The 18,117-nt window shown below is 41.4% G+C and overlaps 1 protein-coding gene across 1 annotated transcript in view; it reads left to right on the top strand.

The window, feature by feature from the left end:
* The window catches only part of COL6A3 (collagen type VI alpha 3 chain), a 291,731-nt gene that overhangs the window by 236,155 nt on the left and 37,459 nt on the right, over positions 1-18,117 (top strand). Inside the window, exons 41-43 of the mRNA XM_069225565.1 lie at positions 527-570; positions 3,047-3,310; positions 4,484-4,564. Coding sequence (XP_069081666.1) covers positions 527-570; positions 3,047-3,310; positions 4,484-4,564 — 389 coding nt within the window. The remainder of the gene's footprint in view (positions 1-526; positions 571-3,046; positions 3,311-4,483; positions 4,565-18,117) is intronic.

Genomic DNA, 18,117 nt, shown 5'->3' with positions numbered 1-18,117 from the left:
TCTTAAGTTTAGGACAGCAAATATTTTTGTACAACATGAACTGAGATGGCAACTCGAAATCCAGAACTGTTCATTCAATTGTGACCATTGATGTTTCAGCATACCCTGTCACTTGTAGAGCAAATGTAAGGTCGCTCTGAAATGCATGGCTATAGGGAAACTAGAATTTAAGGGAGAATGACCAAAATGATTCCTTGTTTATGAACAGTTACTTCTCAGAAACGTTAAATGGGAGTGGGAGTGGGCTAATCTAAGGGGAACATGGGCTGGAGACTGAAAGTCAGCCAGAAGTCAGGTGTTTGTTGCTATCTTCCAGTCTCTCTGCTTCAACAAGAAGTTGGAGTTTAGAAATGTACACTTCCTGTCTCTGATATCTTCTTTATTTCTTGCCAGATTCTGGTGTCTCTACTTTCTTTTCTAACCTGCCTTTTTTGGTCATTACCCTGCTGCTTTTCAATATCCACTGTTGAGAAACCTTCATGTGAAATACAGTGCACTAAAATTTGCAAGTTCTCTACCTTCACAGACTTGAAGCAGACACCCTTGCGCCAGCTACGGACATTCCCGCTGGTATGTATTGACTAAACTTTCAGTATGATGCAATATTGTGGATCATTTATGACTGAGTAGATGAAAAATATATAGTAGAGTCAGGGGGATGGTGCCTCTAGTAGCAACTGTAAAGTGTCAGCCATTCAGCTATTCTGGAAGACAGAATTAGGTCTTTTACTAGAAGGTGCACAATTTTGCAGCTGTCCTGTGGGTCCCTGTGCAGTGTTTACCTCTCAGCGGTTGTTAATAACCACAATCCTTTTACAGTGATGCCTTATTTTTTCTCCTTTAACAATTTGGTGATTTTCATTGCCTTTTAGCATGATGTTGAGCAATCTATGACATAGCAGTGGGGTATGGTTTCACTTGGAACTATAGTTAGACTTGTTGATTGCCCAATTGGTTAGAGAAGGCCAAGATTTGTAGATATCCACAGTAAATATATGTAAAAATATGTAAAATACAATGTCTAGTTGTATTTTGAAGTCTTTCTGAAACATGAATGAATTTCACATCTAGCCCAACCCTACCTGGAACTAATGAGGATGCCAATGACACCCAGCTCCGCCTATCCCTCACAGATGGCACTGCCCCCACACAAACTAACTTCCAAAACACTATGACTGACATAGCCTCCTGGATGAGGACCAATTGCCTCAAGCTAAATTCAGACAAAATGGGAGATCCTCATCTTTGGGAACAAGCCCTCCCCCTGGGATGACACATGGTGGCCTGCTTCCCCCACCCACACCCACCGACCAGGTACTCAACCTCAGGATCATCCTAGACACCCAACTGACAATGAAGCAACAGATCAACACCCTCTCCGCTGCCTGCTTCCACATCCTCTGCATGCTCCACAAGATCTTCCAATGGATCCCCATGTCTACCAGGAAAACAGTCACCCAGGCCCTCATTTCCAGTCGACTCGACTACAGCCACGCCCTCTATGCTGGAACAACAAAACAGCTCATGAACCGCCACCAGACCGTCCAAAACGCGACAGCAAGACTCGTCGTCGACCTCCCCAGAAGAACCAGCATCACTCCCCACCTCAGGGCCCTCCATGGCTCCCCGCACAGCAAAGATGCCTCTTTAAGCTCCTCACCTATGTGTACAAGCCCTCCACAACGCCAGACCCACTTACATCAAGAACTGCCTCACCTTACATCAACCAACCAGAGACCTCCGCTCAGTCTCCCTCACCCAGGCCCACATCTGCTGTGAATGCTACAGAGGTCGCTCCTTCTCCCACCTTGCCACCAGATCCTGAAAAGACCTCCTGCTCCACCTGCGCACCTCCCCTTCCTCTGAAGGACTTCAGAACGCAGCTCAAGACTTGGCTCTTTGACCACCAGCACCAGCCAGACGAGGCCTGCAGTAACCCCCCAGCGCCTCCCCCAGGTGACAAGCTTGCGCAATAGAAGACCCAGTGATTGATTGATTTATTTATTTTCGGGATTGATGGGCTTTTAATGCGAACTTGAACATTTAAAAAAGTGTCTCAATATCTTCCCTACATAAGGTGGAGAGTCTGAAGTTTGTGGGGTTGTCAGACCAAAGTTTCCACCAAAGAACCAGTAGGGGCTTAGCCGACAGAAACATGACTATTCACCCAAGTTTAATAAGAGCCGGTGAACCAGCAGAGTATTATACATGTATGTGGTGGGGTACCCAGTCCACCAAACTCTAAATAACCCCTTTTTTAGGAGACTTTTTGAGAACCATGCACTAACACACTAAATGGGTGAAAGTGGTTAGTTCTGTTTATGCTATGGGAGAGTTTGTTCACCTGCCATTCTTTCTTTCAAATAGACTTTTTTTTGTAGAGTTAGGAAGGACAAAACCTTAGAACGGAAGTACTCTGCCTTGAAAAAAGTGTAAAATAATGAAATGTTGGTTTTGCAGACTTTTAACAGCAAATAAACACAGAGAAGCATGCACTGTTTGGTTGAATCAGCTACTCCATAGACGGTGGCTGCTATGGTGGGGTCTTCAGAAGCAAGAAAGGCTCAAACTGTTAAAGCATTCTTGAGCACAGTGATTCGCTCTCAGAACATTCTAGAAAAAACATTTTGTTTGGAAATTGAAATTGAAACTTCCTCTATGCTTGAGAGAATACTTCAAGCACTGGTGACCTAAACCTAAGTTGGTCAAGCTTTGCCTGGTTCTGGGAGGCAAGCAAGATAAAGGTGGTAAATAGATTTTCCTAGAAGTAACACAGTTGCAAACATGCATACTTCCTGAAACATATCAGACACTCAAACATTTCAAAGTATTCATGGATCCTTTAAACTCAATAAGAAAGAGAGGGAGGTTGGCTGATAGAAATTTGCAATCAGTCGCCTCTTAGCGCTACAAGACGCTTCCACTTTTTGACCCGAGCTCCAATATTTCACAGATGGAGCATTACGGAATTCACTGATCTATCTAGAGTATTTGTAATTCTCTTTTCCTCTTCAATTAACTCTACTGTCTGATTTCTGAACTCTAGCAAAAGGAAAGAGTGAGATCAACATATCAGATGTGACGGAGAACAGCGTACGGCTCCGCTGGCTGAACCCTGAGCCTCAGCACCAATACGTCTATGACATCACTATCACCTCTGCACGGGATCACTCCCTAGTCCTCAAACAGAACATCAGTGGCACGGAACGTGTGATTGGGGGTCTAAGAAGTGGATACCAGTATGACGTCATGATCACTGGATACTACAAGTCACAAGCAAAGGTCACCTTTGTTGGCACCTTCAGCACACGTAAGTCGATAATGATCTGTCCATATCCTAGAGAAGTGTTTGAGAGGCTGCACTTCCTGAATGATAAGGAAGAGAAACCAACATAAGACAGGAAGTGAACTTCCTGTCCTCTGAAAAGAAGTGAGGAGGCAGTAACATATAAAGACAGGAGGAACTAAGGCCCATATTTATACGTTTTTAGTGCCGCATTTGCACCGCTTTTTAACGCAAAAGCGGTGCAAACTTACAAAATACAATTGTATTTTGTAAGTTTGTGCCGCTTTTGGGTAAAAAAATGACGCAAATGCGGCGCTAAAAAAGTATAAATATGGGCCTAAGTGCATTATTTAGAATGCACTCAGTTCCTCCTGTCTTTATATGTTTCTGCCTCCTAACTTCTTTCATCAACGGTTAAAGCAAAGTGCAAGAGGCATTCCCATTTAAATTTGAAGGACAAATGTAGCATTATAGTATGTGTTATATTATGAGCAAAAATAATTGGAAACCTGGAATTAACCTAGTAATAATTTCACTGCTCAAACAGATCAGTATAATCAGGTTAAAATGAAAAATAATCCAAGTCGTAAAAAAGGGTACAAGCAGAACAATGGGGAAGCTACCAAAGAGTAATGGGTCTGTGTAAGTTGGAGAACGGTATCTAGGTCACAAACGTTACTTTATCCTGATCATTCATATGTCTGTCTGTAGGTTTCAGAGAAACCTATATCCAGGTCATTCAAAACACTGCTCATATTCTATATTGTCGTGACTAGAACAATTCTCATTGACAAAGTCTAGTAGTGAAATAGTGTAAGGAATCACTTTTGTCTATTCCATCTTATTGTTTTTGCCTCTCTCCCTGACCATTCCAGTCCACTTCTAAATATTTTCTAATGCCATCTGTTCTACTTCTTGCCCAGTACCTGAAACCTTTCCTCACCTCACACTTCTCAATCTAACCCCTCGTCTACCTTTGATGTATTCTTTCTCCCTGTCTCATTTTTCAGACTTGTTTATTTTCCTTCCTTTCACCTTGTTATGAGGTTTAGTGAATAATAAATCATCAAGGTCTGGAGTATTCCAGAAACATAAGGTTTTCCTTTTACCTTTTTTGTCGAAGCACTTAAACAATAGTTTATTTTCTTTCGCTACGTTTTGAGTTAGTATGACCCATTTGTTCTCCACTGTTTTCAGAGGCCTCCCCAGCCCAGTCTGTGGCATCTGCTAGCGGAAACCTCATGGTGAACACTGAGCCCCAGGAGACACCTGAAACAGGTGAGAAAGGGTGATGAGTATTTTATTTTACTCAGTTGACATAACCTTTATTGGATGTAATCCTGTTTTGCAAAAGCCTTTTTCATGTATCCCTTGCCAACGTAATGCTATCCCTTAGCTTCACACAATGGTCAGAAATAACTATTATAAAATATGTAAGGCTGAGATGCTCTTTGTTTTAAACCTACACTGATGACCCGCTGAGGTTTTTATGCTACAGGGTCCTTCTTCATATTGGATATTCTTCTGACCATTCCCTTCACTCTCACAATCATTGTGTTCTCAAAATCCCTTAAAACAAAAGGACCAGTTTGGTCAGGCAACTGTCATATGGGATTCCGAACTATACACTTTATGCCAAGAGTCTAACCTCTTCCATTCCAACAAGTCTTCAATATCTGACCTAGTACTAGGCTAGCATAGCACTAGTTGACACCGCTGTTAATGATGACTGCCTCTGTTCTACAGCACCAAGATGCTTCTCAATGAGAGCAGTTCCCTAAAGTCTCCAAAATAACAAAAGCTGCTGAAGATGGATAGAGTCTGTGAAATGTATATGTCTAGACCCAGTTCTTCCACACTTTAGAAGCACTGGCCTGCCCTGGCATATCTCGATTCCATTGCAGGGCAGACTGTCATTTCTTAAAAGAGTGAACAAAATATTTGCATACTCCTGGTTGATTTGGATTCTGGCATTGCTAAACCAGGCATCCAAGTTTGGAAGCTCAGAAGCAGACCTCTCCTGTTTGTGAATGGATGAAGAGGGCCAAAAGATATGGCTTCAGGGCAGCATGTATAAAATTAATATGTGCCCTTTATGTTCAGCTTAAAAAATAACTTTAATACATGTGTAATTCATTAGCACAGGTAAGATGATAAGAAGCTTTTTGTAATTGGTATTGAAAGGTAAAATGGGATCAAAAAGTTTCAAAGAAACCAATACCTAGTTGAAGAACAACCATCCAAAACACAGATGTTTTTGCAATGATGGCTTCAATTGGAAATCCATTCAAAATACTGTCATTGATTGTAAAGACAGAAGCTTTGGTAAGGTGTCTTGATTATATCACCTGATAAAGATTATGCAAAGCTGAAATCACATATATTACGAGTGAGATTTTGCTTGCTGAAGCAAAGTAAAAAAACAAAGATTTTGCGTACTGAAGATAAAATAAATAAACACTAGGAAGCAATTACAGTTAAAACTCGATAGCCAGGTGGCATTTGCCACGTTGCATCAGTATTTTTACTTAACTTTGAAGAATCAGTTGTATGTCAAAATATTGAGCACAAAAATATTGTTGTACAAACGTAACTGAATCAGAATGCCAACTAAAAACATTGTGAATGTAAAAACATATAGTTTAAGAAGCAATTCAAGCTAAAACGCAATGGTCAGGTGGCATTCATCTAAGGGTGGTTTACTCAACATTGAAAAATCAGTTGAATGCCAGAATTTCGACCATATAAATATTGTGTTACAAAAATATCTGAGCCAGACTATCAACTTAAAATAGTGTGACAGTAAATATATATGGGTAGGTACAGATTTACTACTCTTAACACTATATCTACATACTTAAAGATATATAAAAGGTCAAAGTACAATAAAACGGAGTAATGTATAGTACATATATTTATCAATATATACTTACCTTCACAATATGTCTGTTGCAAACATTCTGGCTACAAATCTTTGTAGCACAATATTTAGAAGTCTATATTCTGGCAGTATGGTGAGGAATCAAGCCCGTTGGTGTACGTGAAGGGTAGTGTGGATTACAGGTGATTTGCCAATATGCAAGAAGCCCGGCAACTAGAGGGCAGTGATTTTAGGATCTCGTGTAGGATAGATTATGGAATTATTTGTTAAGGAGCATGCTGTTGAAAATCTGTAAGGGCATGTCTAAATACAACTATGGATAACCATTAATTCATACATAATATGTTCTGCCAAACTAACATGGTTAGTTTCTACAGAAGGTTACTAAAATATGTAATCATTTGATTATTGGCAAAGACATTTAAAACAGGACCATACCAGATATGTTTTGTTGAATGACAAGAAAAGAAAGTTCATGAGCAATAATGCAAATTATTTAACAACTGGTAAAATGTGAATAAAATGCCCACATGTGGAAGTGCAACTTCTAAGTGGGATTTCATGTGCTATTTGTATTTACATAATGCTACATATTTGGTCCAAAGCGTTTAACATATTAAAAAATGGTTCATAGAACACTATAAGGAAGCAATAGTTAGATCAGTACTGGTTGCAACATGCACTCCAAGATCTTACAGGAGGCTGCGAGTGCTCAGAAGAAGATAGACAGTCTGGCGACATATAGCAGGGCACCACATTCAGAGTGTAAGTCAGCGTTTTAGCAGCCTGCACTGTGCTGAATCTTCTGTGTTTGTGATCACCTAGTAGGGGTCATCAGATGAGTTAGTGGGAATGTGGTTTAGATGAGTCTTATAAACTTGCCTTTCCAGGATGGTGGTCTGATGAAAGGATTCTGTCTGAAGGTCCCAGTCCATGATGAGGTTAACTCGTTTCCTGTGATGTCAGTTCCTGTTTTAACAACATACAAAGTTAAAGATTCATTGCTATGCAGCTATTCCCTTATTTTTCATCATGCCAACCTGCTATTATTTTTTCCCTGGTTTTTGCTACCTTGCAGTTGGATTTACTTTCAGATCTTCTTCTGGATTTCTTTCTTGAGAGCTTGGTAGCTAGCTTATCTACTTCTGCATTACTTAAAGTTTTCAATCTAAAACAATAAGTTTACCAAGGATGTTTTTATCCAATTGTATTTTTTCCTCCTAGCTGGGACCCTCTCAAGTAGACAGTATATACCTTTCACATGTTTATTTAAGTGCAGGGTGGCACAGGGGTTATTACTGGGATGAGTTGCCCTTTCCTTTTGCAATCAATGGGCAAACTAAATAGCCCTTCTCAGCGTTATTGACTCAAATGTTATAAAACTGAGTAAGTAATTCATTTTTTAGAGGGTCATACTATATTGAGAAAGGATCTGGGCAGATTTTGAACATAGACAGGCTGGTGGCAGATTAGTTTAATGTAATAGGTGCATGGGGATGCATGACCTCTTGATAGGACGAGATATGAGTGGCTCAAAAGTACATTATGCCTTAGAGCATGGAAAGTAAGACCCCATTTCACTAAGCCCTTGTAATAAATAATTGGGATGTGCAAAACAGGAAATATTTTCTCCTGTGAAATTCTTGCAGTTCTTCCAAAAGTTTCTGTATGTAAGTTTTCACATTTAAATATGTGTATTTTGGTCCCTTTTAAGTTGTTTGAAGTCTAAATATCGGCAACATATTTTTGGTTTCTAAGTTGCACGAATATTGCTTTCCATTTATCTTATTCCAAATAACAGCCACATGGACTAAATGCATGTATGTAGGCTAGAGGGATGCCAGGGCATAAATGTAGAAAAGGCAGGACACTTTGTCAGGTACAGGCAGGAAGGTCTTTCAGGGTCTATATGTGACATTGCTGGAATAACTGCACGTTTGTTTATAAAACTGTTTAAAGTTTGGGGTATTATGTATAAAAAGAATATATGTGAATGGATAAATCTTTAAGATAGACGACCAAAGTAATTATAGAAAGTGAAGAATTTAGTTTTGAATTATGATAAGTGTCTAAACTCAATCAATAGAAGTTGTTTCTTTAGATAACAGGAAGCATAAAGGAGATTTGATAATCTTACACAGACATATGAAGGGGTTAACTTGTTTCAAGAGTTGGCAGAAAGCCTGTCCTGTCTTAAACTGATATGTAACATACGTGGCCATCCACTAAGGATATGGAAAAGATTTGAATAAAGTTACAGGAAAGGAAAGATCGTTTCTTCAGATGGGTTCTTGCAGCCATGGTTAATGCACAGATGTGTTTTAGTGCCCCCAGGTCCTTTGTGGTAGTACCTCTTTCGAAACTCCTAATATCATTGGGCGAAATAATTTGTAATTTTTGTATTACATATTATTCCACGTTGTCCCCTGAAGGTTAGAGAATAATGACAGAAAATTGGTGTTTCCACATGTAATTCCTAATTTCAGGGAGGCTTTCTGCAGTATAATTTGCTGGGCTTTACTCTTTGAACATGCCCTCGGAAAACCCTGATGGCATGTGTTGGAAATGGCCCTTTCTGCAGGATTATCCCTAAATATTTTGCCTTTCTCCTCCTATTTTTCTGACCTTCTTTTTGTTGGTTTTAGGAATCTGGGAACTTTACCACTGCTAAACAATGCTAAAATGCATGTGGTCTCTCCCCTAAAACTGGCATAATTGGCTTACACCTATTTGGGACATTTAATTTACCTGTAAGTCACTTGTAAAGTGGTATACCATATACCCAGAGCATGCAAATTAAATGTTTCTAGTGGGCCTGCAGCGCAGATTGCGATAAAACACAGCAGTAGCCTTTCAAACGTGTCTCAGGCCTGCCACTGCAATGCCTGCCTGCCTGTGTAGTGTACTGCCACATTGACTTGGCAAGTCAAACTACTTGCCATGGCCTAAACTCCCTTTTTACTACACCTGAGTCACCTCTGAGGTATACCTTAGATAGCCCTAAGGGCAGGGTGCTGTGTATATAAAAGGTAGGGCAAGTACCTTTATGTTTTTGCAAGTCCTAGTAGTGCCAAACAGCCTATTTTATTTTTTAACTACTGTGAATGCTGCTTCTCTCATAGGTTTGCATTGGGAATTCCTTTATATATGTCTAGGTGGTAATTTCTGATCTGTGAGGAGTAGCATTGGTATGTTTGGTATGGTAGTTCTATTTTAGAAACAACACATTTTGGAAAGTGTTCATTTCTCTGTGCTTATAACTCTAGTGCTTTGAAGCCTGACTCCAATTCACGTCTGGGGCAGAGTGACACCTCCACTTGATGCATACTTTCCAGACAGCCATAATACAGGAAGGGCTCGGTGTGACAGAAGAGGCATTGGCATACTGAAGGTCATCCTGGGCCGGGGAGAGGGAGGATCATTCACACCTTACGTGTGAATAGGCTGTGTCCTGCCCTCACACAATGGGCTGATTTCCCTCTACTGATGTCTGAAGATAGGGATGGGTTGAAAGGGTATTGTGCTTCACTTGAAAGGTCTCTTTTGAAGTTACCCCCTGAAGAGAGGCATTTTGGAGTATAAGTACAGGGGTTCTGACCCCATGATTTTTAGAGCATTTTTGGAACTGGGGCTTAACCTCTGTCAGAAGAAATGCTGGACTGCACAAAGGAATCACCTGGACTGCACTTCTGTTGTTACCCTACTACCTGCTGCTGCTGGTTGGTATAAAGGACTCACTGGATTGCTTTTCTGCTTGTTGCCGTGCTGCAAGCTGCTCCCTGACTCTGGACCAACTAGACACTGATGGACTGTCAGCAGGAACTTCCACTAAGGTCCTTATGGTGCTGGCCTCCCTGCCCACTGCTGCCTACCTTGTTTTCCCTCCTATGTTCTCCCAAGGGCCAGCGTGAAATTAGTAGTGCTCACTTGCTGTCGCTGGCCCTGCAAATATAGCATCTGGTCAGTGCTATATTTTTGTGCTTGTGTCTGACATTAGTACATGGTGAGCACTGTGTAAGTTCCCTCCGGTATCGTCTGATGAAGACAGCAAGTGGCTAACCGACGTGAAGCTGGTCCTCAGCCTTGGGCTGTTCCAAATCGAGCGCAGACTGTCAGCAGGAGAGCAAAAGCATTTGCTAACCTGAGACAGCTGATGCGCTGACACCCCTTCAGGCTGACTGCCTAGCTGACAAGGGTGCATCACAATATTTCACTGCCCCAGCTTAGCTGGACCCCGTGACCTCTGCGCAATGTCAGGAATCATTATTCCCAGGCCTTTGCCTCGGACACTGCCAAGGGATATCCTGGCTGCTCCGTGCAGGCGGTAGTGTTTTGAATTTGATGAGCAAGGTTGCTCGTGCACCCCAATCCCGCCTTTCCTGATGACGCAAGTGCCAAGACAGAGACGAGCTGTGTGGAGCAGTCTAAACACTTTCGGGCAGATACTTCCAGCAAGCTCCATTAATGGGGAGGAGCCAGCGAGGTCTCCCTGCAGAAGCTGACGGTGTGCATGTTTCTAGTGGGGATGAGCTGTTAAGGTGCTTTCTCCTCCCTGGGGCATTGTTTATTGGAGTAGGAGCCTTATAGCGGGCACAGAGCGAGGCACTGGGGAGAACCTCCATGTGTATTATTGCAATCTTGGTAAGAGTAGTGCCGGTGCGTTGTGCCTTTACTGATATACATGGATACCCTGCACAGAGGAGACTTACACGGTGCATGCTCCACTGTGTTTGGCCCAATACATAACTCCACATATATGTACCTTAACGATATATAGATCTTCAAGGTATGAAGATCTGGAGTTAAGAATAGTAAATCTGTACTTACCTATTTGCACTTACCTCTCAATATTTTGGTCCTCAATATTTTTAACACAATATTATGCCCACACAATATTTCTGTTTCAGATATTCTGTCAGTAAACCATGCCAGTAACCATGCACTCTTCAGATAATAGTGTTTGCTAAGGTGAATGCTCCTCCATTAGAAACTGATTGTGCTTGATTTCAGCTTAAATGGAAGGCACTACTGAGGCCATATTTATTCTTAAAGAAAGAAACAAAATTATTTTCCAGTTACATTTATCTGAATGTATCACATGCACTTACAGATAAGCAGAATTGAAAATCACAGGCGATATTAAATTGACACCTGTTTATAAATTTTGTTTATTTAGTTTAGACCTGGCACTGCGACTCACTAGGCACCATTTATAAATATAGATTTTCACTGTAAACATGAGGGAATGGCCTAGTGGCATTAAGGTAGCACCACACTTTCACGTCCCCTTCCAGAGCACCAGTTGAGAGTTGCCCCATGAATTGTAACCTCTCTGCATGCATCACTACAAAATATTAGTGCACCAGTTTCACTGCTGGTTTGCCTGCTGCATAAAATATGCTTTGAGGAGAACATCTGTGAGAATGACTGTTGTTGTTCTGTTATACTGGAGTGTTTTTCTCCTTCTCATGAACATCAGCACAATAACAATGAGACAGACTTAACAGAGTTCCATGGAGAATCTCATATTATATTCATTCATATAGGCTTAGCGCCAAGTATCAATACCAATGCTCTACCACTCTGGAGAGTGCCTCATGGTGCACTAGAGACTGTTCTTCTTCTGAGGTGAACTTCATCAGTGTCTTGTACCTCTACAGTGGAGCTCTTTATTGTGTATCATGTGCCCGTCTTTCTTTCCTTCTCAGTGATCTTCCATAGGCACCAATGCCTCTTCTGCTGAGAGATTCTCCATAATTCCCAATTTAGTCAACCATTTCAACTTAGGTTTGAGGTCATTAGTTTGTTTAGCATTAGTTTGAATGTACTGAAATAAGAAATAAGTTCTTATCTCTTTCCTGGTATCCGTCAGAATATTCCTGTGTACCCGCTGCTGCGGAAAGGCAGGTCAACTTGAATTATAATGGCAAATTTGAACAAGAAGGATGGCATGATTGCTGGTGCCCCCTAAATCCACGAGAAGCCTGCACACTAAGATAGGAATACCTGTAGTGGTTATACAGTTTTCACTGTGAGCAAAGGTCTGGATTACATGTTTCTGAGCAGCTTCCGTGTTGCGAATGCAGCGAGCGCCAGATTGGAAGCAGCCAAGAGCATACAAGGACTACACTGATGAGGCCCATCAGAAAAAGGACACTTTCCTAAGGCCTTTGCAGCAAGACTAGAGGATGGGAAAGATTTCCATTCTGTTTACACATTAATTTCAGTACTGTTGGTTGTCGTATTCCCATTGCTGTTATTCAGATGTGACAGGATAAATTGCCAGTATTTCTTCTATGTCTGTGACAAATGTACGATGTCTCTAATTAATTCAAAAATTAAAATCATCATCATACAGTATGAACTTATTATTATTGTTCATGTTTTATTTGTTTTTATTAATTAATTTAGGAACTTGGCAATTGCAAAAAGTATGTCTTCAATTTTTAGAACTCTGGTATAGGCATAGTGGGTCTCACTTACTTTGACAAAGGCTCTTTGAAAACCGAAACACATCAGATTGTTAATGTTCCTGAATAAATTTCCATCCACCCCAGCCCCAGACTTTTTGGGGGTAAGTTGCAAAGCAAAGGCCAAGAAAAAGGAGGTCCCTGGAATTATCCCTAGGAATATTATGAAGTGTTTTAGGAAAAGCAGGTCAACAGAGCTGCACCAAATTTGCCATGATGCTATACCTTTACTAGGTGTGGGCGACGTTTTATCTACACAAAATAATTCAGGTAATTTCACATTACTCTTCTGATATGAAATTAATTAAAACAATGCCGTTACACCCCTTCATTAAATTTGGTAGTAGTGGGAACAAAACTTTCTACCAATGAGAACAGGAAAAAAGCACGAATGGCTGCTGGCTGCAGCTGTTCCTATTCTGTTGCATTTACCCCTCTTTTCGTAGCACAAAATGCATCATCCCGTTCATGTTGAAGTGCATTTTGCACTAAGAAAATAGTTATAGATGCAGGATTACGCTCCGTGTGTAATTCTGCGTCATTTCACATAATTTTATTGTAACTTTGTGTAATTACCCTACAGCATAATACACAAGTTTCACCCACATCTAATCTTCACTCAGAAAGAGTGCTTTTAGAGATTTGGTGTAAATCTGAGGTTCAAACAATAGTGATGTCTTCCTTAGAATTACTTTGGTACTCCCACAGTAGCATACATTTAAAAAAAATAGAATCTAATTGGTTGAGAAAGTGTTTTTCCTCTATCAGCCACTTCATACTGCATGACCAACCAGTCCCAAGGAATCTATTTGGCTGGCAGGATCATTGACAGAAATGTTGCTGCACCATTGCAGGACATTGACGCTTAGTCAAAGGCCATGCGCAGTGGGGGGATGGGTGCTTGTGGAGGGGGTAGTGCTGACCTTACAGCCAACCCCATGCCACTATGCGCAGTGGGGTTTGTCTGCCCATGGGTGTTAGGTGCAGGGCCTGGCCAACCAACCTTCTACTGCGCACAGTTAAAAAGTATGCTTAGTGAGGGAGGTGGGTGAATATGATTTTAAAAAACTGAAATTCATTGAAAACAACAAAGGGCAAAGTTAGGTATGGTAGTAATATGTATCTTTACATTGAAAAACACCCTAGAAATTCACTAAAAAAAACAAAGGTTAAAATCATGCCATAGCCTTATAATAATATAAAAACTATAATTTAAAAACAAAAAAATACAGAAATCCACTGGTTATAGGTTGCAGAGCTAACTGTAACTTGCACACCCCATGCACTGCTTATGACCGCACATATTATATCACTCATGACATATTAAATGGCATCATTGATGACATCACTGACGATATCTCAAATGACCACCTTTAGTTCTACTCTACCTCTTTCTGCATGCCCGAATTTAGGAGTAAGGAGACCCTCCTAGGGTTGGTCCAAATATACCTTGGTACAGATTGAAGAAAGTTTACCCAGAAAAAATCTTGGTGATAAAACACGAATGCCAAGTAGATAAACTGTACCCTAGAAATTGTTTCTCCCCAGTTTACAGAATTTGGAAAGCAGACATGCCATAAAGGCACACAGTGAAGCATCAATCTATAAACACAGTAAAGCTTCAATTTATCCAACCAGTGATGTAAAGCTCAGAGTAGACCTTGGCATATATTGTTTAGACTGAAGCAGCTGCAGTGTGGTGGACCGTCCCTATAATCTGGAGCAAGTAATATTTTGATATCTACTGATTTCGTCCTGCATTCTGTGGATATAACAGATACACAAATTAAAGCCAAAGTTGGAAAGTCAAAAATGGTAGCACGGGGAAAACTGCTGAGAAAAAGTACATATGTTTCTACATGTTAAGAATAGAGGGATAAAATAACTGATTCAACAGGAATGATATGTTGTAGCTAAAAAAACGAATGATGACTCATCGTGGTGACCAAAGTCCACATCTGCATCTGCTTATGCGATTATTGTTCACTTAGGCCCAGATTTATACTTTTTGGGGCAAAACTGCACTAACGCGGTTTTGCACCAAAAAGTTTAGCACTGCCTTGCACTATTTCTGTGCACCAGCCGGGCACCATATGTATGGAATGGCGCAAGCAGTGCAAAGGGTAGTCTAGCGTTAAAAAAAAGACATTTGTCGGGTGAGGCCGGCAGTAAGGAAGAAGGGGTTTTTGCACCCAAAAATGACATTAGGTAGGTTAGAGTAAATAAAAAATGGCTCTAACCTGCCTAAAGTCATTTTCTGATACAAAACCATCCATACCTCATGACTCCTGTCTTAGAAAAGACAGGAGTCATGCCTACCACCACAATGGCCAGCACAGGAGACCAGGGTCCCCTTGGCATGGCCATTGCACCCAGTGACATGTAGGGGGGGCCATTTCAGGGCCCCCAATGGCACTGAAAAAAAAAAAAAAGACTTACCTGTACTTACAAATACTTACCTGGGATGGGGTCCCCCATCCTCCGCTGTCCATCCGGTGTGGGTGGGGGTGTCCCTGGGCCCTGGGGAGGGCACCTGTGGGCTTATTCCACAGTGTTCCACCATGGAAATAGGCCCACAGGTCCCGTAACGCCTCCCCTGACCCAGGCATTGAAAAATGGTGCAAAGCAAGCTTTGCACCATTTTTTGACCCCTCCTCCCTCCTGTGCATAATTTTAGCACAGGGGGATAAATATGGTGCTAAGGCCATAGAGTCATTTTTTGCACGGAAATGCCTACTTTGCATTTCATTGACGCAAAGTAGGTTTCCACGTCCAAAAAATTACTTTAACTCCATAAATTTGGCGCCAGATGGGTCTAGTGCCAAAGTATAAATGTGGAGTTAGTTTTGCACCGAATTTGCGTTAAAAAATGACACAAATTCAGTGAAAAACAAGTATAAATATGCTCCTTAGTATTTTTACACTATGTATGTCCAGGTGACCCGTAATGCCAAGAACTAACCCCACACAGCTCTAGTGCTCTCCAGAAGAGTCTTTGTTAGCTGCAAAGGTGCTGTGTGTGGTAGCAGTGAATAGAGATTGGGGAGGAGTCCTCCAAGTCAGTGGCGTAGCGTGGGTTTGTCAGCACCCGGGGCAAGGCAAGTAATTTGCGCCGCCTAACCCGGGGCAAGGCAAGTAATTTGCGCCCCCTAACCCGTGGATTTAGTCTCTTCCAAGATGTTGCGCCCGGTGCGGCCGGCCCCCCCTGCGCCCCCCACGCTACGCCACAGCTCCAAGTGAAGTCCAAAAGCCTTGAGTTGGGCCCCTCATTTAGAGTGTGTTGGGTACCTACTTTTGAATGTGTGACTGTGTTCTGAATACCAGGGCTGTGTAATTAGCTGCCCACAGAAATAAGAGGGTCTGACTATTTCACACTTATTTCTAAAAGCACTGTCTGCAGGGAGGTGTGGTGTCAGAATAACGTCCTTGCAAAATTGTGTGACATAGATATTGTGCCCTAAATATAGTATACACACATATCACACATATTGAATAGAAAAACGATACCGAATAGGGCAATATTTTTGTAAATTATATTTGGGGCCCAATAATTATATCAAACTATATTCCTGTTCGATGTTTTGACATACAGCTGGAGGAAATCCATCAAGTTTCTCACCAGACCAGCTTCTTTTAAAAACACCATTCCAGTCGCACATATGGGCAACAATCACAAAGCCTGCTGGAAGCAGAGCAGTGATCAAGAGCGTAACAGAAACAAACTACCTATTGAATCCATTTGCTCCGGATCCTAGACGAGAGAGAGCCTGCTAACACGTGACCAGTCGTACCCCTAAGTGTTTGTTTAAGAGTTCATTATATTAAAGAAATAACCTTGGTTGGCCTTTCCCTCTCATTGCTCTTTGCTGTATCTGGCAAAACTTCACACTGCCACCCTTAAGCTAGACCGCGACTGCTAGGCCGGCCTGTTTTAGGAAGGCCTAAACTGCCAGATCAGACCAAGTACCTGGCGTTGTGGCCAGTAGGGAGCACCTATAATTTCACCTTTGAAATCACTGGAAATCTCTACATCTTCTAGAATTTTAGAAAAGGCCTGGCCCTCATCAGCTCTTAGTGTCGTGCTTGGTAAGTTTAGTAACTGCACAGGTGTTTGATGAATATTGAACAGCAGGGGTAAAAAAAACAGTAAAGTTTAATTAAAGTTAGAAAAGGTTTCTTGAAAAGTCTACGATTATAATTTCTCAGAGGAAGAGGATGAGGGAGGAGAAAGAAATTAGCCAAGAGATGTACTTGGAATAACACAACTTTTCTGTTCCTCCTGGATTGGTGGAAGGAAAGCTGGAGCACTCCCAAAGCTAGACAAACACCAGGCATTTTTGAAAGACAGGAGTGTAACAAAATTCTGCAAAAGTAGGACACAAAGGGCAAGTCTGGGAATCGTCCTGTAAAGTAACAGGGGAAGCCAAACTAATTTTTACAGCTAAGCAATGGGATAGAGGGAAGTGGCCCACGGCTAGAATGCGGCAGGGCCCCGGAGAATGAAAGAAAGAGTGCCCACAAGGCATGAAGCGAGCGCTCAAAGCCTCTGGGTGAAGAGGTCCCAAAATGTGAATAGAAGTTAGTGTAGACTGAAAAGTGCAAAAATAACTAGTGTCCTCATGGTATTGGAAATTTACATAAAATGCGCTATTACTCAACCAAGCCACACCAGCTGTAATGCCTTCAGAAGCATATATCTGCACTGCTTTGGATAAAACCTGGAGAGAACCAATATGATTTGGTTTTGATTCTTATACATCTACCACACATGGGTTTCTTGGTTTTTGGAGAACCCCTTCAGTGAGGAATTGAGGAGATTTAGAGGAAAAGACCTAGTCAGTACCTTTCTGAAAGTAAGAAAATAGCTTGTCTGTCTCCAATTGAGCAGGAATAGATCTGGGAGAAATTTAAATTATGCAGACATAATTTGTGTAATTTGGGAATTTTGCATTGCACTTTTTATGTGGTATTCCTGAAATTATGGAAATACGCCTCTTCACATAATTATGCTGCCTCTTATAGCAAAATTATAGTATTGGAACATTGTGTACAACCAGAATGTGTGGGACTGTTGTTTGCAGCCATTGTGACCGTTGTGCGTTTTTGGTGAGAAATGTGTCCTTGTTTCAAAAATTGAAGCAAGGACATATATCACGCTAAAATATAGCTGTAAAGGACGGATTTGTATTTTAATCAAACAGGATTTATAGAGTACAGTTAATCTCTCGCAAGGGCATCCAAGCACTGAGAATATAGCTGTTAAAGGGTTTAGTTAAACAGCCAGGTCTTGAGTCTCTTTCTGAATTCCAGAAGAGAGGATGGGTGATGAGGAAAGTTGTTCCAGGATTTTGCAGCGAGTAGGAGAAGGAGCATCCTTCATTGTGCTTTGGAGGATGTAGGGGGGAGGGTGCGAGGGAGAGGGAAGGGGAGCGCAGTTGTCTGGATGTTTGGTTGAAGTTCAGGCAATGGTTGTTGTATGT

The sequence above is a fragment of the Pleurodeles waltl genome, chromosome 3_1 (assembly GCF_031143425.1).
Source record: "Pleurodeles waltl isolate 20211129_DDA chromosome 3_1, aPleWal1.hap1.20221129, whole genome shotgun sequence".
Lineage (NCBI taxonomy): Eukaryota > Metazoa > Chordata > Amphibia > Caudata > Salamandridae > Pleurodeles > Pleurodeles waltl.
Note: the sequence above shows the minus strand (reverse complement) of the source record. Positions and strands in the feature narration are given on the sequence as shown.